Source organism: Giraffa tippelskirchi, chromosome 2, assembly GCF_054371585.1.
Source record: "Giraffa tippelskirchi isolate mGirTip1 chromosome 2, T2T-mGirTip1v1.2.pri, whole genome shotgun sequence".
Taxonomy (NCBI): domain Eukaryota; kingdom Metazoa; phylum Chordata; class Mammalia; order Artiodactyla; family Giraffidae; genus Giraffa; species Giraffa tippelskirchi.
The window spans coordinates 40,125,518-40,146,251 of record NC_137276.1 but is presented as its reverse complement, the minus strand read 5'-3'; the positions used below and the strand labels follow the sequence as shown (position 1 = coordinate 40,146,251).

The 20,734-nt window shown below is 34.5% G+C and overlaps 1 protein-coding gene across 10 annotated transcripts in view; it reads left to right on the top strand.

The window, feature by feature from the left end:
- Positions 1 to 18,933, top strand: part of PTEN (phosphatase and tensin homolog) — a 94,981-nt gene extending 76,048 nt beyond the window's left edge. For 9 of the 10 annotated variants that reach the window (XM_081556726.1, XM_081556716.1, XM_081556710.1 and 6 more), the window contains 4 exons: positions 7,468 to 7,609; positions 12,839 to 13,005; positions 15,369 to 15,593; positions 18,440 to 18,933. In XM_081556726.1, the coding sequence (XP_081412852.1) occupies positions 7,468 to 7,609; positions 12,839 to 13,005; positions 15,369 to 15,593; positions 18,440 to 18,625 (720 nt within the window). In that variant the 3' untranslated portion in view covers positions 18,626 to 18,933. The remainder of the gene's footprint in view (positions 1 to 7,467; positions 7,610 to 12,838; positions 13,006 to 15,368; positions 15,594 to 18,439) is intronic. The other variant, XM_081556747.1, reaches the window with a different exon arrangement.
- The last annotated feature ends 1,801 nt before the right edge of the window (positions 18,934 to 20,734 follow it).

The following is a 20,734-nucleotide window of genomic DNA, read 5'->3' as shown; positions in this document are numbered from 1 at the left end:
AAGTTATAAATATTAATTCATTAGGCCAACCATAAAAATCTTACCTCTAAGTAGAAATATGTAAGTCCCATCCCTTTGTTATAATTCAGTAGAATGAGAAAATTTGTTAAAATGTGTAATCAAACTAAATCAACCATTTGAAAACTTAAAAACTCTCAAATAATTTTGGGTCATTGAGGAAATAGAAATTCATATTAGTATTGTTAAGATAATAGCAAATTGGAGAGAGATGGATTAATAAAGATGAAAATATAAATTTATGAGTTAGCAAACAGTAGCCATTTGAACTAATAAATCCAAACACTGATTGTATAAAAATGTCATTAAAACCAATACATCTTTTTGAAAGCCAATCAAAGGAAAAAGAAAAGAGAAAACAGAAAAATCAGATGTTAGGTTTGAGAAAGGAGATAGACTACAGTGTGAAGTGATATTAAAAATTATATTCAGATCTATGCTAATAATTTGAAAATGTCAATGGAAAATGGACAGTTTTTTTAAAATTATTTTAATTGGAGGCTAATTACTTTACAATCTTTTGGTGGTTTTTGCCATCCATTGACACGAGTCAGCCACAGGTGTACATGTGTACCCCCATCCCAAACCCCCCTCCCAACTCCCTCGCCATCCCGTCCCTCTGGGTTGTCTCGTGCACCGACTATGAGTGCCCTGTTTCGTGCATTGAACTTGCACTGGTCATCTCTTTCACATATGGTAATATACATGTTTCAGTGCTATTCTCTCAAATCATCTCACCCTCGCCTTCTCCCCCAGAGTCCAAAAGTCTGTTCTTTATATCTGTGTCTTTTTCGCTGTCTTTCCTATAGGGTCGTCATTACTATCTTTCTAAATTCCATATATACGTGTTAATATACTGTAATGGTGTTTTTATTTCTGACTTCCTCTGTATAATAGGCTCCAGTTTCGTCCTCGTCATTAGAACTGACTCAATGTGTTCTTTTTAATAGCTGAGTAATATTCCATTGTGTATGTGTACCACAACTTTCTTAATAAGCGTGTTATCATGAATGTTTCAAGGTGAAATACAAAGTCTGAATAGACCATCCAAGAGTGAAAATGTGTAGGAGCCTTCAAGAAATAAGTACCAGATTTGTATCTCAGCCTGCTATAATACCTTGAAGCATCAAATAATTATGTTATTTAAATTGGTCCAGGTGTTAGAAGGGATGTAACTACCCAGAGGACTGCTCACATTGCCCTCCTACCTCAGTGTGAGAAGGATAACATTTTTAAAACCAGAAAGCATAATACAGGGGAGGTTAAATAGTTTGGCCAAAAGTAAGAGTATGTGGAAGGGATTTGTCAGAGATAAGAGTAGAAAATGAAGTTGGACTGTATTTTTATGTTTGTTAAAAAATTATGGGCTTCCCTGGTGGCTCAGTGGTAAAGAGATCTGCCTGCCACGCAGGAGACACAGATTTAATCCCTGGGTTAGGAAGATTCCCTTGACAAGGAAATGGCAACCCACTCCAGTATCCTTGCCTGGGAAGTCCCATGGACAGAGGAGCCTGGGGTTGCAAGAGTCGGACATGACTTAGCAACTAAGCAACAAACATGAAGAATTACAGTATTTGATAAATTTGTTCTTATTTGGGTAGGCGCTGGGAAGCCATTTAACATTTTGAATTAATTGTTTATGTGATTAATCTTCTATTTTTGTCAAATTTAGTGTGTTTCCTTTGCTCTATGATAGTGATGGTATTAGAAGAGATTTTGCCCTCAGATGCTGGAGAAAATAGTAAGTTGAGTAAATAACAGAGGTTGGTCCATGCAAGAATATGAAAGCTTCAGCTCTGATATATTGTTGTTTTTTACACACTTGTGAGATTTCCAGCTCGAAATGTCCAGCCATGTGAATTCTGGACTGGGAGTGAGGAGTGAAGTCATATTGAGAGACACAGTTTTTGGAGTTAATGTGTAAGATTCATAATTAAACTACTGAAGTAGATGGGAAAACAGTCAAAACAGTGGCTGACTTTATTTTTCTGGGCTTCAAAATCACTGCAGATAGTGATTGTAGCCATGAAATTAAAAGACGCTTACTCCGTGGAAGGAAAATTATGGCCAATCTAGACAGCATATTAAAAAGCAGAGACATGACTTTGTCAGCAAAGGTCCGTCTAGTCAAGGCTATGGTTTTTCCAGTGGTCATGTATGGATGTGAGAGTTGGACTATAAAGAAAGCTGAGCACCGAAGAATTGATGCTTTTGAACTGTGGTGTTGGAGAAGACTCTTGAGAGTTGCTTGGACAGCAAAGAGATCCAACCAGTCCATCCTAAAGGAGATAAGTCCTGGGTGTTCATTGGAGGGACTGATGTTGAATCTGAAACTCCAGTACTTTGGCCACCTGATGCGAAGAGCTGACTCATGTGAAAAGACCCTGATGCTGGGAATGATTAGGGGCAGGAGGAGAAGGGGATGACATAGAATGAGATGGTTGGATGGCATCACTGACTCAATGGGCATGAGTTTGGGTGGACTCCGGGAGTTGGTGATGGACAGGGAGGCCTGGTGTGCTGCGGTTCATGGGGTCGCAAAGAGTTGGACATTACTGAGCAACTGAACTGAGACTGAGACTGAAGTAGATAGGATTGATAAAAAGAGGGGATAGCTGAGATCGATTTTGAGGGGACAAGAAGAGAAGAGATAGCCCATAAAGATTATAGAAAACCTTTATAGAGTGTATCCTGTGAAAGAAGCAGAGAGTTTTCAGAATGGCAGCCAAAAAAATGAGCCACAGTGATAGTAGGAAAACAGTAGGAAATGACCATTACTGACCATTAGAACTAAAGACCTTTAAGAAATCAGCCTTATACTAACAGGTTTCCAAGAGTTAAGGAGATTTCTCTTCAAGAGTTTTTAAAGAGAGAGAAGATGGAAGTTTGAGAGGGATACAAGATTTTGGGAGAGTATAGGTTTTTGGTATTAGAGTTGTTTGCTTGTTTTGGATAAAGGATGAGTTATCTGAGCTTTTTATTAGGACGGACAGGTGAAGAGAATAAAGGCCGATGCCAGAGAGGTGGTAATTAATAGAACACTTGCAAAAATGGAACCAGTGTGAACATGAAGAGACACTTTTATAAAATACCAGCACTAAAAAGATTTTAAGGTGAGAGAAAATAATTCTGAGGGTGCTCACATTGGGTTACCTCAGGGTTCCCAGTAAAATGAGAACTTAGTTCTTTGGTGATGTTTGGGACTGGACAGAAATAGAGGTGGATAAACAAAATGCTGAAAACATTGTAGTCAGATGTTACTAAGTGTATGCCAGAGGAAAGAGTCATTGAATGATACAGATTTGGAATAGGTGAGGCTAAGTAAAGACAGTAGAAATGTAAGCTAGAAGGAATAGTGGGAGGAACACTAAACATCCTTCTGTCCTGTGAATTAAAGGGAATTGAAGAAGCAGTGGCTGCCTTTTGAGATGATGGCCAGGAATGTGATGCTAAGTCAACCTGTAGAATGCTAAGTTTAGCTAAAATTAAAGTGGTTTTAATGTTTTACTTGAGGGAAAAAAAAGTTAAGAATATAAGTAATTTTCTAAGAGAAGAGAGTAGAACTATATTTTGGGGATGTAGTTACAGACCAGTTTAGCTTAAAAATTATTAATTCAAGAATAGAATTGATTTTTATTAGTCTTAATTTAATGAAAAATGGAAAAATTTGACGTGTAATTTTGGGTAAACTCCGGGAGCTGGTGATGGACAGGGAGGCCTGGCATGCTGCGATTCGTGGGGTCGCAATGAGTCGGACACGACTGAGTGACTGAACTGAACTGAATTTTTAATCTTCAAGAGCTTTTAAAAGTCAGCCCTCTTTTCATATATGTAGAATTTTTGAAGATCAGTAAGTTCATTTCTTAGATTTTTTTTGAAAGGTATATATATATTTAAATTTAATCTTAATATTCAAGATGCTGTAGGTAAAACATGCACGTGAATCATTGTTTTCAGTGTATGCATTCAGGATATATGATGTTTAAAGTGTTACGAATCACATTGTCAACTTAGTGTGGAAGTTTTACTGGTTTTTATTTCAAATCCTAGATTACATTGTGATTCATTGTATTGTTATTTAAATTTTAGTTAGGTGCATCATGGCTGTGAGAGACTAGAAAGAGTGAGGACAACATTTCAAGGGCTTATAATACACATTTGGACCTTCCAGCTTTTTTTTTTTAAACAAATCTAGAATTTATTTATTATCAAATACAGAGATCTAACATACAACTAAAACAGATTTGGTGGTGCTGAACTCTTTTAGCATTTGCTTGTCTGTATCTGAAAAAGTTGGCTTAAAGCTCAACGTTCAGGAAACTAAGATCATGGCATCTGGTCCCATCACTTCATGGGAAATAGATGGGGAAACAGTGCAAACAGTGTCAGACTTTTATTTTTGGGGGCTCCAAAATCACTGCTGATGGTGATTGCAGCCATGAAATTAAAAGACGCTTACTCCTTGGAAGGAAGGTTATGGCCAACCTAGATAGCATATTTAAAAGCAGAGACATTAGTTTGCCAACAAAAGTCCGTCTAGTCAAGGCTATGGTTTTTCCAGTGGTCATGTATGGATGTGAGAGTTGGACAGTGAAGAAAGCTGAGCGCCGAAGAATTGAGGCTTTTGAACTGTGGTGTTGGAGAAGACTCTTGAGAGTTTCTTGGACTGCAAGGAGATCCAATCAATCCATCCTAAAAGAGATCAATCCTGGGTGTTCATTGGAAGGTCTGATGTTGAAGCTGAAACTCCAATACTTTGGCCACCTCATGCGAAAGGTTGACTCATTGGAAAAGACCCTAATACTGGGAAGGATTGGGGGCGGGAGGAGAAGGGGACGACAGAGGATGAGATGGTTGGATGGCATAACCGACTCGATGGACATGGGTTTGGGTAGACTCCGGGAGTTGGTGATGGACAGAGAGGCCTGGCGTGCTGCAATTCATGGGGTCGCAAAGAGTCGGACACGACTGAGCGACTGAACTGAACTGATCTGTAAAGCTTTTGATTTCTTCATAAGTTTTAAATTTCTGTTAATTTGGGCACATTGAATTGAGATGCTGGTGAGCTAACAGATAAGGATTGCACAGTTAAGTTACACAAGACTAATTATACATAATTTAATAGTAAAATAATACATTTAAAATTGCATTTTCCAGCATTTTTCTTTGAATTGTGTCAATAATTTTGATTCTTGTAATTACACATTAATTACTCATTCATTGCTAACAGGTATTAGATTCATAGCATTTTTTCTCTGTGCATTTGCCTTTTTGTTAAGGATTAACTGGGTTTCTAAAACCCGTATTACAGATAAACTACCAATCACTTGCTACTTTAATAAAATTAAAACTTTGAAAATCTTCTAGTTATTTCATGCACACTTATACCAAGAATGAAGATAAGGAGAAAAAGATCATCTTTCATTCCACTAAACCCCAATAAATAACTTGACAACTTGGTCGTCTTAAAGGTTTCCGTTGATTTAATTTTTAAATTTTAATTTGATTTTAATTTTTAGACTAGATTATAAATATACATGGTTCAAAACAGATTCCCCCCCCATCCATCTTCTGTGTGCTGTTTCCCCCAACCTGCTTTGCAATTCTGTATTTTATCTTGATAAACATGAAAAGGGTTTTTTTGGGGGACAGGGTTAAGTGGCATTAAGTAATGTGATATAGAGAATAATTTTAAGCTTAACAGTTTTTAAAATTTAATGATAATTTTTACGTTGGTATTTGTAGCAGCTCTTAAAATAACACAGCTTTAGTTCTGTTTGTTTAAGAAAATATGTAGAACTAAAAATAACTGCAGTTCCAAAAATTATACCTTAAATATTTGGTAGAATTTCTAAAATCACCAATTTGGATTTCTGTAACATTTTGTTGTTTTACCATGGTTTTATGTTAACTGCATTTAGTGTTTAATCTCCATGAGAATCTTGTGAAGGTAATATTATTGTCTTCGTTTTCCTGAAGAAACAAAATTTGTGTTTTGACTATCAGCATTCACATCCAAGTCTCCTGATTGAATGATCTTTGTTCTGTGTCCATAATCTTAGATCTTGAAGTGACTTTTATCCATTGTTTGGCACTTTACGAATTTTTTTACCTATGATAAAAATCATACTAACCTTTATAAAAGTACTGAAACGAATACCTATATACCTGCCATTCACATACTTATCTTTAAACTCATATAAATATACTTTCTACTATTCACTGGGGAAGGAAAGTATAATAGTCCAGAAATTTTAATACATTGGGCAACTTAGATGCTGATATAACATCTAAAAGAGAAATACTGCAAATTCTAGGTTGAATGTTTAAATTTTCCTGAAGTCATATTGTGTAACAGAAAAAGAAACCTTCAGTAAGTTCCCTAATACATTTATTCAGCTCCATTAGTGAATGCATTGCTGCACACATTAGATTTTCACACATTAGATTTTTTTTTCTTGAGGTAAGTCAGGGTCTCCATTTAAATACCACATGAATTGTATATATTTTTAGCATTTGTATATTTGAGAGTCCTTTGGACAGCAAGGAGATCAAACCAGTCAATCCTAAAGGGAAATCAACCCTGAATATTCATTAGAAGGACTGATGCTAAAGCTGAAGCTCCAATACTTTGGCCACCTGATGCAAAGAGCTGACTCATTGGAAAAGACGCTGATCCTGGGAAAAATTGAGAGCAGGAGGAGAAGGGGATGACAGAGGATGAGATGGTTAGATGGCATCACCGACCCAGTGGACATGAGTTTGAACAAGCTCCAGGAAATAGTGAAAGACAGAGAAGCCTGGAGTGCTGCAGTTCATGGGATGGCAGAGTCAGACATGACTTCGCAGTTGAACAACAAGAACATACTTAACTTTTCTAAAACATTATGTATTTCCAAGGTAACATAGTAGCTCAGGGACACCTCTAAGTACCTTTGTTATCAGACTATAGCATACATTTATGTCAGCCGCATACTCTTGTTTTTTTTGGGTTCTAAAGCCAACATCTTTTTTGCTGCTGCTATTTCTGTCTCATAAAGGCAATATGCCTTTATTTAGTTTGCTGATTCTGATAGGCTTTTGCCTAGAAAATAAGTATCCAGGTTTGTGAGGAATTCTGTTCTATAAATCCTTATGGGGAACCCTATGTGTGAAGGCTTTTGACAGTTATTTTGGATATGCACTGGCCTTTGCTTATTGGGTGCATCGTTCAAAGATTGTTGTGACCATTAAATAGATGGGAGTGTTACGATAATTGTATTTTAAGGGAGAAGAGTTATTATGATATTTCCTTCATATTGATGTTGCTTTGATTTACTATATTATCGAGCTAGATTTAAATAGTAGGTCATTTAAGGTCAAATTTCTAATGTATATATGTTCTTCAGTGGATACAATGAAACTTTTCTTTTGACTTTGGCTTTTTGTCTTTTTTTTTCTGTTCACCAGGGAGTAACTATTCCCAGTCAGAGGCGCTATGTGTATTATTATAGCTACCTGTTAAAGAATCATCTGGATTATAGACCAGTGGCACTGTTGTTTCACAAGATGATGTTTGAAACTATTCCAATGTTCAGTGGTGGAACTTGCAGTAAGTGCTCTAAATTCTCATCCTTTCATTTACTGTAACACTTTTCTTAAGATATGTAGAAATTTATAAAAAATCTAGAAAGAAATTTACAACACTTAAACTTTATGCAAGTTTGTATATTGCTGAGTTGTCCAAACTGACTACTTAACTCAGCTGTTCAGCACACATTGGCCTAAGGAAGCCAAGACCATTGGATTTGAAAGTCTTTGAAGCCACATTATATTTATGAAAGAAGTATTCTGTGCCACAACCACCAAATGCAGCCTATATTCTGACTTGGTGACTTAAAGCCTGTCCTGTCAGTGATTCAGTATGAGTAGCATTGGGATTCACCACTTCAGTGGTGTTAGGGTAGGAACCAATTCTTCAGTATCTTAGGAAGACCAGATATTAATAGAAATGGTGATAAGGATGTTAAAAAGAAAACAATTACAAGACATGGCAACAAGCTGAAGTATATTGATTGAGTGTGGAGTATTAGAGAAAACTAGATTTAGATCTGAGTTCCAGTGCTAAAGTGGCTTCCCTAATGGCTCAGTAGTAAAGAATCACCTACCAGTGCAGGAGACATGGATTTGATCCCTAGGTGCCCTCCAGGGTGATTCCTTTGAAGGAGGAGATGGCAACCCTTTCCAGTATTCTTGCCCAGCGAATCCCACAGACAGAGGAGCCTGGCGAGCTGCAGTCCATCGGGTCACAAAGAGTTGGACATGACTAAATGATTGAGACCCCCCTGTCTCCCCCCAGTGCTAGATTTGTCATTAATGTGCTATGTAGCCAAGGGCACATCATCTACCTCACCTCTCTTTGTCTTTGTTTATCAATAATATGAGGATATTTTGAAATCTGAAACTTCAAAGAAAAGTGCTAAATGAAGATCATGTCATTGATGTCTGCCTTTAATTTATCTCTCCCATCCTAACCTCTGTAAGCCTACCTCAGTCCTCCTGGTCCTTTTCTGCTTCTCTGCTATTCTTTGTCAGTTTTTAAGCTAGACTGATAGGAACCTTAAAACCTTGACCCTGAGCAGGTAGTCATGAGAGAACACATGGAAGTACTATGCAGCCCTATAAAAAGAACAGGCTGTGTGCTGCTTTTTTCTGTTACAGAGTTTTTTGTATTAGATTCTGTCTTGGAAGTGATTGGTTGTATTTTCATGTTTGTGTCTGTGTGTGCTCAGTTGTGTCTGACTCTTTGTGACCCCATGGACTGTAGCCCGCCAGGGTCCTCTGTCCATGGGATTTTCCTGGCAAGAATACTGGAGTGTGTTGCCATTTCCTATTCCATTTCATGTTTAAGAACTATATTTTATTTATTTAGAATGCAATTTTATAGTTTCTAGATAAGATGTAACTGTGTTATTTTTCTAATACCTCTAACAGTATTTCAGTGATTCTTTGCAATTTGTTGGTGGTTTTATTTTTTAACTTAAAGTTTTCTTCTTGACAGTATTTATGTAACTTAAAAGCTTTCTGGCCCTGAATTAATTTATACCTAGGGAATTAATTTCTTTATGTTGTTTATTTTTGTCAGGTGTGATCACCTTCATTAGATCTTTCCTGTATTCTTAGGGCAAGTTAACTTTATTTATCAAAGACCACAAGGTCTATTAACATAGCACGTGGAAGGCTTCATAGAGACCTTATTGATGTTTTTGTCATCTCATTACAATTTTAAAAACTGCTGAGTACAAGGTACTAGGCTGTCAAGAGGTGATTGACATAGGCACTTAGATTTATAGCAGAGAAGGGAAAGGGAAAAAAAAAACAAACTCATGCTCTTCCTATAGTGTTAGATATCAGTGTACGAGCCAAATGGCAAGATATAAACTATTACAGAAATAAACATTTAGTTCAGTAATTTTATCTACTCTAATTTTTTTTCATATTGGTCTCTCTATCAAATATCTATCAATTCTTCTCTGCAGTTGTCCTCTACCTTTAAACCATGTGTGTTGTGTGTGTCTGTGTATATCGGATCTCTCAGTATTACGTTTAAACTTTGCAAGTTACTACTGAGATCTGTTTAATCTTTACTAATTTTCTAGTTCTTTGTTTACATACTGTGATTCAATACTGTCTAATAAAGCTGTAATATAAGTAATATATAACTAAATGTGTGGGGTTTTTTTTTTGTTTTTTTGTTTTTTTTTACAAAGACTCATTTTATTTAGCAAGACTGAAAATAAATACGTGTAAATTACAAATAGTATATTCAGAAAAATCAAGTTGGGGAGTTGTCAAATAGTTTCATGAAGGAAGTCCAGCTCTTTATTGAACATTGGAGAAAGCATGCAATTTAGATTGGCCTTTAAACCAAAGAAAATTACAGGCAGTAGGAAATAGCTTAAATTGATGCACAGCAGAAGGAAATGAGCTGGACAAGAAATACAGAGACGGAGAATAGAATAGGAATGAAATGTGTGGCTGACTGTTAGAAGACTCCGAATAGGCGTATCGGACTTGATTTGATAAACACTATGTTGTCAGTGATGATATTAGAGGCTTAAGCTGTAGTTAGGTACAGTTTTGTAGAAAGTAGTGATTACATGAGGGAAGAAAAAACAGTGGAAAATTAAACAGTTGCATGACATGACTTTCTTTAAGCCAGGTGTGCTTTGCTAGGGCAGTCAAATGGTTAGTAGTTTTTCTTTTGCCATTTATATCTAAATATTTTACTCTGGTCAGGTGAATAAGTCATAGAAAAGGGAAGAAAGAAAAGGGAATCTGAGACCTGGAGACATGAATGTTGATATTTTGATTTTAAACATATGTTTTAAATCACGTAAAGGTGAGCTGTTTACATGAACATATTCAGTTGGTACTTGAAAGTATGGATTTGAACTTATATGAAAGATATGTCTGATATTTTGAGAAGCATCAGGAATGAGACATGGTAGTTAAGCCTTTCATATAAATTTGGTATGGGACTAGAATACGGGAAGGCTCAGATGGAAACAGTGTGAGGGCTGAGACAAACAGGATTTGTAATAGTTTGGGTTCGGGAGGAGGAAGAGGAATCAGTGAAGAAAACAAAACGTGAAAATAAAGTATCTTCTGCAAAGTTGTCAGTGGTTAACAACCTTTTTCTTATTTGATTATTGTCTTAATATTTCTAAATAAAGAAGTTACTATCTTCTGTATATCTAAAAAGGTTAAAAAAGTTAATAAAAGATGATCACTGTGATTTTTCTTTCATAATATATCAATATATGTACATACAAAAAAAATTCTAAGTTTTGTTTCATTTCTGGTTTTTTTAGAACACAGTTGATTCTATCAAAGATATATATGTATTTCAGTTGTGTCTTAGTCAAAAGAACCATACTAATGTTGGACTTCTGTTAAGTTTGGTCTTATCTATCTAAAATGTGAAATTCATACTGTAAAGAAAATTATCTTCTTTAGGGATTTGAGGGAATATTTTTCACTTATTAAAACTTTTTAGCTTAGTTTTTTGAGGAAATACCTAAGTAACACTAATTTCTAATCAGATTATTTATTTATATAATTCTAAAATTCTTGAAGGTGCACATTTTAGATGTAGTTTAATTAAAATCTGTTAATTCAGATTTCACAGTTAATTTGCTTTTTAAAGTCCTAAGATTAAGATTATCAGATTCTGAATTAGTGGAGTTTGAATTAATACGATTACAAGGCATTTTCATCCTGATTGGTTTTTATCACAGTTTTAAAATCATACTTTGTTCGCTTCTGCAAGCTGTACTTCTCAGTGAAATTTTCAGTATCAAATTGAGTCTTGTAAAGTAGCTCATTGTACTTTAAATCTTTAGTCAAGGAAGTGAAGATTATTGATAGGTTGTTAGTGTAACGTTTCTCTTTTTAGAGTTCCTTTTTCTCATCAGTGTCTCACAAATCCATATTGCAGTAAACACTCATGCTTTTTATCAAGCTTACTATTTATTATGTGATTGATGATACTGCATTAAGTAGTGTATAGATGACCCAGTAGGTGTTTATTATACTGGAAAATTTATTTAGCTTAAATAAGCTTTTTGCCTTGTCCAGAGTTGTGGTCACATTGATAAAGAATGTGATAACTCCCCCCCCCCCATATTTAAGAATGATGTCTTTTGGTGCTGAGAACTTTATATCTATATATTTATGTATTTCTCATTCACTTTATGCAAGCTTGTTTTTATTTCTTAATTATCTTGGTATGTTTTAAAACTTCAAAAACCCACTTCTTCCCTCCTCAGTTTAATTACTTTCTTTCTAAACTGCTAGGATCTTAATGTTCATAACTTGAAGCCAAATTCTGTCATCAGTGTCATTAGTATAAATGTATTTATGAGTAGATTTAAAAAATGAAACACATAAGCCTTTCTTTTCACACTTAGCTGCCTTTTAGTTGCATTGCTAATATAAACACGATATATTTTGAGATTATTTTATTTTTATTATTATTATTATTTTTTTACCATTTATTTTAAAACAGACATGGACCAAAGTCAAAATACTTGTTAATGAAAATGGAGTGTGTTTTGAAGAGATGGAGGTTGTGCTATAATTTGTACTTGATGTCTGTTGCATTTCTTTGCAGACACTTCAGATCTCTTTCCTCCTGTTTCTTGTGGTGGTAGTTTTATATATACCTTTAAAAATAAAATATGAATTATTGGTAAAATGAAATATGGTTAATATTTTTATAATTATTGAAACTTGTGTTTATGGAATGTATTATAACTTTGTTATAGGTTATATTTTCTTGTGAATGTGTAAGGATTGGTATTTTGTGGTTTTCATTCTGTGTTACAGACTTTAAAATACTGCAGCAAATACCTGTTTTAAAAGTTCCTTTTTATGTAGTTCTTAAAATTAATTTTTATGCAGTTCTTAAAATCATTTATATTAGATTTTAACATTGTAATGTTAAAGTTTTGATGTTACTGTATAGTGCTACAAGTTAGGTCTTGGTACTTAACTATTTATGAAATAGAATTGACTTTAATATCAGTAATATTATCTTATATTAACGGTACAAATTAGGGAACATCTGGTATTGATTAAATTTTGCTGTAGTTCATTTCCACTGATTTATTTCTATCTATGTATCTGTTATTTTGTATCCATTGATTTGTTTTAGATGGGGCATTAAAGATGCAGAATTACTACTTTGTGTCTGTTGCTAATACTAATCATCAAAATAGCTTTTGACAGTTAAAGACATTTCCTGTGAAGTGATACTAGTATGTATTTGACCATGCAGATCCTCAGTTTGTGGTCTGCCAGCTAAAGGTGAAGATATATTCCTCCAATTCAGGACCCACACGACGGGAAGACAAGTTCATGTACTTTGAATTCCCTCAGCCGTTGCCTGTGTGTGGTGACATCAAAGTAGAGTTCTTCCACAAACAGAACAAGATGCTAAAAAAGGTTTGCTCTTTACTTTCTTGGGGGAAAATAGCCAAAATAGCCATACCTTGAATAGTAACCCCAGATCTTTTGCTTAAAGCATTTAGTTGGGCAGAAATCATTCTGAAAGGAGAGACTAAAAGATGTGTTTTGTGTCTGACATCTAATAAATCATTAATAGTTTTCTACTAAATCTGCACGTGCTTTGCTTACTATGGCATCCGTGAGCCATTATAGTGGTAAATAGTCCTAGGAGAAGGAAAAGGCCATGTGACATTGTAATTTGAAATGAATTTTTCTTAACCTGGGTTATGCAAATAAATTCTATAAAAGTATTAAAGATTGCATATGTACCCCATTCAATTGGTTACAGTCCTTTTAGAAGAGATGATTGATTAAACCGAGAAGTAAGCATGGGGCACAAGTTTGAAAAAAATTTTTGGTCTGTTTGTATAAATAAAATCTGTTTCCCCCATTTTGGTTAATGTTTCTTGAGACTGGGTCATTTTATATTTAGCTTCCTCAGATTTACTGAGTATTTCAATTTTTAGCTAGGCGAGGAATAAATATGAAGAGGAAGTAACAAAGAATGAAAAAATGTGGTTTAAATATACACGTTTAGAAAGTTAGCGAGGTTTGCATCTCACTGAGCTATGTTTAGAGAATATAGGAGCTCATTTTAAAACAAACTGTCTTGGTTTAAAATACTAAGTGTGAACATTTAAGGTGAGCCTAAGGTGCAAAATATTTAGGTAGTAATGAGCAGAAACATTAGCTGTATGTATTGTTACTGCATCCTAAACATACCAGGTAGTAGTGTATCACTAATCTTCAGACAGTCTCCATAGTCAGATTGATTTCATTTTCCTGAATTTTAGCTTTTTATTGTTGAGAGAAAATAAGGAAGCTTCATTTACTATAAAAATTTTTGACTTCTATTTTGCTTATCAGAAGAAATTTATTTTCCTTTATCCAGAATCCAAGTAGCTGGAAAATTACAAGATATAAAACTGATTTTTTTTCACCGGAAACCCATTTCCTATATGTACTATATAAATAAAAGTTAAGTATATCTCCATAACTCTGAAAATATATTTTTCAATAATCCAAGAGGTATTAATAAGTGTTTTGCAGTTAAGGTAAATTTTTTCTTTTATTCATTGTAAGACTAGCACGCATAAAAATTTTATATTTTGCTTTTAAAAATAAACACCTGTATCACTTTTTTGATACTTTCAGGAGTGCACTGATTCTTATTCTTCCAATTTACATTAACACATGTAAAATTGGAAGTTAAGTTAAATATTTATAATAATTTGTGTATCTTGAATTACCTTACATTTATTTCCATTTTATGTGATTTTCCTTGCATGTTGTAAGAGTTTGGTCTGTTTTAAACAAAGCAGTTTTTCTATAGTCAGTGCATTAGCACAGTCCACAGTTTTTGAAGTTTTAAATTTTGCTAGTTTATTTTCTTCTGACTCTTAAGTGAAGTATGTGTATAGTTACTAACTCAGTAACTTTGCTAAAATAATTGAAATTAATAAAACATTTTTAAAAGACTTACACCACATTATCAAGTTGCTGTGCTAGGTGCTGTTAAAATATACAAAGACATTTAAGACATAAGTTCCTTAAGGTTCTTACCATCTTCCCGGGAAAATAAACTTGAAGATAAATTAGAATAAAATATTTAAATGGCAGTTTAAGGTACCAGATAAGACCTCACAGGGTTGTACATCATTAATTGTTGAATGATGCATACAGGCCAGTTCCACTAATTAAGAGAGAGAACAGTTTCTATGCTGATCAAGAAAGGTTTGAAGTAGAGAATTTCTGATGTGATTTTTTTATTTACAAGACCTCGTTATTAGTAAGAAGTGATTTTTTTTTTAAAGTGGGCATTTTGTAACAACAAAAAGTTGAAGTTCATAACACCCTTCAGTGCTTCCTTGGAAAGTTATACTGACATTTCAAGAGCTTTTGTTAAAGTAAATTTTGTAACAGCTTGTTGAAACACAGAGGAAATTAAATCCATTTCTGAATTTTTTAGTATATAATATAAACTCAACACTTTAAAAAACTAACATTAGACTAGAAAAGATATTTTACTTAAGGTATTAAAGTAAGTTTATTTCAGCACTTGTGGAATTACATTTTTGGTCTAGATTTGAATTAAAGGAAACTTCCTATGGGAATTAGATGCTATATAGATAGATAACCCATAGATTGCCCAGTATTAGTTTTTGTGTTTACCTTTATTCAGAATATTAAATAGCACATAGCATGATTTGTTCACTTCCTAGGACAAATGTTGAATAAATTAGCATTGTCTTAAAAAAAAAAAAAATTCAAATATGCCTTTTGTTTGTTTGTTTTTAAAGGACAAAATGTTTCACTTTTGGGTAAACACATTCTTCATACCAGGACCAGAGGAAACCTCAGAAAAAGTAGAAAATGGAAGTCTATGTGATCAAGAAATTGATAGTATTTGCAGTATAGAGCGTGCAGATAATGACAAGGAATATCTAGTACTCACTTTAACAAAAAATGATCTCGACAAAGCAAATAAAGACAAGGCCAACCGATACTTTTCTCCAAATTTTAAGGTCAGTTAAAAACATATTGAGAAGTTGATGAGTGGCTCTGTGTGTTTGTTTTATTCTAGGTAAATACCTGGTGAAAGACTTGCATGGTTAATTTTTAAAATAAGTATATTCATAAGCATTGTTCATGTAGCAGTAACCTAAAACTTCCTAATGAAATCCAGGAGGCAGAGAGAGTCAAAAGGCTACCTTTTCCCTATCCTGTTCTTTGCAGTTTGGTGAAATACGGGGCATAGGTTGGGGAGGGGATTTAAGTTGAATATGAAATAGGAATAGGTGAAGAAAGAAGTGGGAAGGAACTCAGCCCTTTAGGAATGATTAGTATGGAATGTTTTCACTGCTTCTACCCTTCTCCCTCTCCATTTTATTCTCAACTCCTTAGAGCAATCTTAAAAATGACTTGATTGTATCAGTCTTGTTTATATTTTTTAAAGATCTGTGGTTTTTTGATGTGACCTGCAGGGAACTGTATAATTTAGCATGGGACTACTTTCTACATCTAGTCTAGCCACATTCTCTTCCTGCAGTTCACTCAGACTGGTCTCTTGTCAGTTCTTCAGTTGCCTCAGGTCTTTCTAATTCATTTGCTTCTCCCCATAGCTCTCCAGCCCTCAGCCTTTCCCTGCCCTTCACATGGCTGTCCTTCTTACATCCTAACCTTCTCTTCAATCTCATGTGCTCTGAAAGGCCTTCTCTGATCATCCTCTCCTCTCTTCCTTTTTGTAAACTCTGCCTGCCCTCTCTTGGTACAGAATTATTTGGTTCATTTTACTTTCATCTGTATGTCACATGTATTTGTGTTCAGTTCAGTCGCTCAGTCGTGTCCGACTCTTTGCAACCCCATGAATCGCAGCACGCCAGGCCTCCCTGTCCATCACCAACTCCCGGAGTCCACCCAAACCCATGTCCATTGAGTCAGTGATGCCATCCAACCATCTCATCCTCTGTCGTCCCCTTCTCCTCCTGCCCCTAATCCTTCCCAGCATCAGGGTCTTTTCCAATGAGTCAGTTCTTCGCATCAGGTGGCCAAAGTATTGGAGTTTCAGCTTCAGCATCAGTCCTTCCAATGAATATTCAGGACTGATTTCCTTTAGGGTGGACTGATTGGATCTCCTTGCAGTCCAAGGGACTCTCAAGAGTCTTCTCCAACACCACAGTTCAAGAGCATCAATACATCAATACACAAAATGTATTTGTGTACTTTTATTTATATTTCTAGATGAGAATTAAAATCAGATTAAAAATCCGACTTGTGAACATTCCCTAATGGTGGTTTGCCTTTTTTTTCTTCTTCTCATTTCTTATTGTACCTGATTTTTCTCTCTTCCTTCCGCCACACCCTCTTCCTTTCTTTTTTAAAATTCTCTCTTCATTCTATTTTTATAACATGTAGCAAACTTAATCATATAAGTTTAAGGATATTGCTAGTAGTAATAAAAATAAAGAGGGGCTACCTGTTTCAAGTGAAAATGGAGCTAATAAGTGCCTTTAGATCTTAAAGTGTTTTGAAGTGTCTTTTAGAATTCATAGGTTTGTTTACTTTGTTTTCTCTGCTGCATTTTCCTCAGTTACTAGCTTTTAAAGTGTGACTTCGTCTAATTTTATTTTTTTCTGTTTTAATGTTACAAGAGATTTTATATTTGTTATTACAAATAAAAGCTATTGCAGTTATCAGTTAACTCATATAATATCATATAATGGTAAGTGCTTTGGGAAAATAAAGCAGAGATAGGAGAGCGAGTGGCCTTAGTGTATTTTTTAGTGGGATGGTTAGAGAAGGCCTCTCCAAGAAGTTGACTTTAATTAGAGGCCTAAGTGAAACGAGGGAGCTATGAAATATCTGGGAAAAGAGGAAAGAGCAGGCTTAGAAACCCTGCAACAAGAGTGAACTTAGTGTATTTGAGTAGCAATAGGTAAGAAATCATTTTGCCTAACGCACATCAGTCTAAGTGTGGAGACATTGAGTGTGTTCTCCACAGGAAAGATGTAATCTGATTTTTGTCTTTAAAAGTTTACTCTGTCCTCTCCTTTAAAATATAGGCTAGAGGGGGGCAAGAATGAAAGCTAGGACACTAGTTGAAGGTAGAACTAAAAGGCTTTACTGATGGACTGGATATTGAATGTAAGAAAAAGAATCGATAATGACTCTTGGATCATGTGGGCAGGGCTGTAGATATAATAGACTGATCAAAGAATTTGATGTCAGATCTAATTTAAATCCCACATCCACTGCCTACTAGACATGTGGCTTTTAGCAAGTGTCCTAGCCTTTCTGAACTATAGCCTTCTCTCTTTTAAAACAGAAAGACCTATCTTGTAGAGTTGTTTTGACAGTTATTTCAGCTCTGCTTGTAAAGGTCGTTGGTTTACTATTTAGAGCACTGTATGATATTAACTTTTTTATTACTCCCTTTCAGTGAAGTTTTTAGGGCGAATGGAATCCTAAACATCATTGTTAATATTATCTGTATCAGAAAATAAGTTGAATTTCAGACAGGCTGTAAGTGAAACATTCTTTTGAAACTCAACTCTTTGTGAGTTGAATTTTGTGACTGCAAATATATTATGTGTGAACTATTGAAATCAATACATTTCTTTTGTAGAATTATTTCATTAATGCCTGTAGTTTATGCTTATTTAAAAAAACACATAGTATATTAACATCCCAGTTTCTTTTCAGTGTATACCAAGAAAGAAAATGTAGGAAATCTTAAGAAGAAGGTCATTTAAAAGGCTCTTTAAGGATTATATATGTCATAGTACTTGAAAATGAATCTGATAAAGATATGTATCTTTAAGAGTGGTCAGATTTATGGATCTTTCATTTACACTTTGTCTTCTTTCTCTAGGTGAAGCTGTACTTCACAAAAACAGTAGAGGAGTCATCAAATCCAGAGGCTAGCAGTTCAACTTCTGTAACACCAGATGTTAGTGACAATGAACCTGATCATTATAGATATTCTGACACCACTGACTCTGATCCAGAGAATGAACCTTTTGATGAAGATCAGCATACACAAATTACGAAAGTCTGATTTTTTTTTTTTAGCAAGAAGGATAAAACACCATGAAAACAAACTTGAATAAACTGAAAATGGACCTTTTTTTTTTTTTTTTAATGGCAATAGGACATTGTGTCAGATTACCAGTTATAGGAACAATTCTCTTTTCCTGACCAATCTTGTTTTACCCTATACATCCACAGGGTTTTGACACTTGTTGTCCAGTTGAGAAAAGATTGTGTAGTGTCATGTATATACCTTTTTGTGTCAAAAGGACATTTAAAATTCAATTAGGATGAATAAAGATGGCACTTTCCCATTTTATTCCAGTTTTATAAAAAGTGGAGACAGACTGATGTGTATACGTAGGAGTTTCTCATTTTGTGTTCTGTCACCAACTGAAGTGGCTAAAGAACTTCGTGATACGCAGGTTCACATCCTACCCCTTTGCACTTGTGGCAACAGATAAGTTTGCAGTTGGCTAAGAGGAGTTTCTAAAAGGTTTTGCTACATTCTAATGCATGTATTCGGGTTAGGGGAATGGAGGGAATGCTCAGAAAGGCATTTGTTGTGTGCTGGATTCTGGACCATATACCATCTCCAGCTACTTACACGCACCTTTCTTTAGCATGCTACAGTTATTAATCTGGACATTTGAGGAATTGGCCGCTGTCACTGCTTGTTATTTGTGCATTTTATTTTTTTTAAGCATATTGGTGCTAGAAAAGGCAGCTAGAGGGAGTGAATCTGTATTGGGGTACAGGAATGAACCTTCCACAACATCTTAAGAATCCACAAATGAAGGGATATAAAAGTAATGTGTTCATAGATAAGAAACACAGCAACAATGACTTAACCATACAAATGTGGAGGCTATCAACAAAGAATGGGCTTGAAACATTATAAAAATCGACAATGATTTATTAAATATGTTTTCTCAGTTGTAATGACTGCTCCATCTCCTGTGTAATCAAGGCCAGTGCTAAAAGTCTGATGCTATTAGTACCTACATCAGTCAACAACTTATACTTATGTTATTAGTTTTCAATCATATACCTGCTGTGGATGCTTCATGTGCTGCCTACAAGCTTCTTTTTTCTTATTAAATATACAGTATTTTGTAATGCTGCACAGGAAATTTCAATTTGAGATTCTTCAGTAAGCGGTTTTTTCTTTAAAGATTTATGATGCACTTATTCAATCCAATAGATGTCAGCTGTTCCACCCTTTTGACCTTACACATTCTATTACAGTGAGTTTTGCAGTTTTGCACATTTTTTAAATGTCATTAACTGTTAGGGAATTTTACTTGAATATTGAATGCATATAATGTTTATATTTAAAAGGACGTTATTTGTGTTAAAAAGGAAATTAGAGTTGCGGTAAATTTTCAGCACTGCACAAATAATAAGTCATTTACTTTTTCAGTAGAAATTGTCCCACATAATGCTTTTATCGATTTGCTATTGAAAGAATAGATTTTTTTAAATGTGCAGTGTTGAATCATTTCTTCATAGTGCTAGAGTTAGGATTAGGGCTTCAATTTCACTTCTTAAATATCATATATTTGATATGCCCAGACTGCATATGATTTTAAGCAGAGTACAACTACTATTGTAAAGTTAATGTGAAGATATGATTAAAAATAATTTTTTTCCCAGAAATTTGATATCTTTCAAATTACCCCTTGACCTTGAAACGTTTGACTCTCCAGCCAATTTATTTCTTAATGGTGTAAAATCTCATTTTCAATAACTTATTGGTGCTGAAATTGTTCACTAGCTGTGGTCTGACCTAGTTAATTTACAAATACAGATTGCATAGGACCTACTAGAGCAGCATTTATAGAGTTTGATGGTAAATAGATTAGGCAGAACTTCATCTAAAATATTCTTTAGTAAATAATCTTGACATGTTTTCCATACCTCGTCAATTTCATTCGAGAAATAAGGTTTTAAAATTTTTTAACAAAGCGGTTAGTATTTACACATTTATATTTAAACATTGATATGTAGAGAATTGATGGACTCCTCATAAGTTAAATTGGTAAACACCTATTCCTCAGATCTCATCATTGAAATTTATCTCACCTTGTCTTTCATAAAAGCTAAAAACTGTTGACTAAAATGAAAATCAACTATT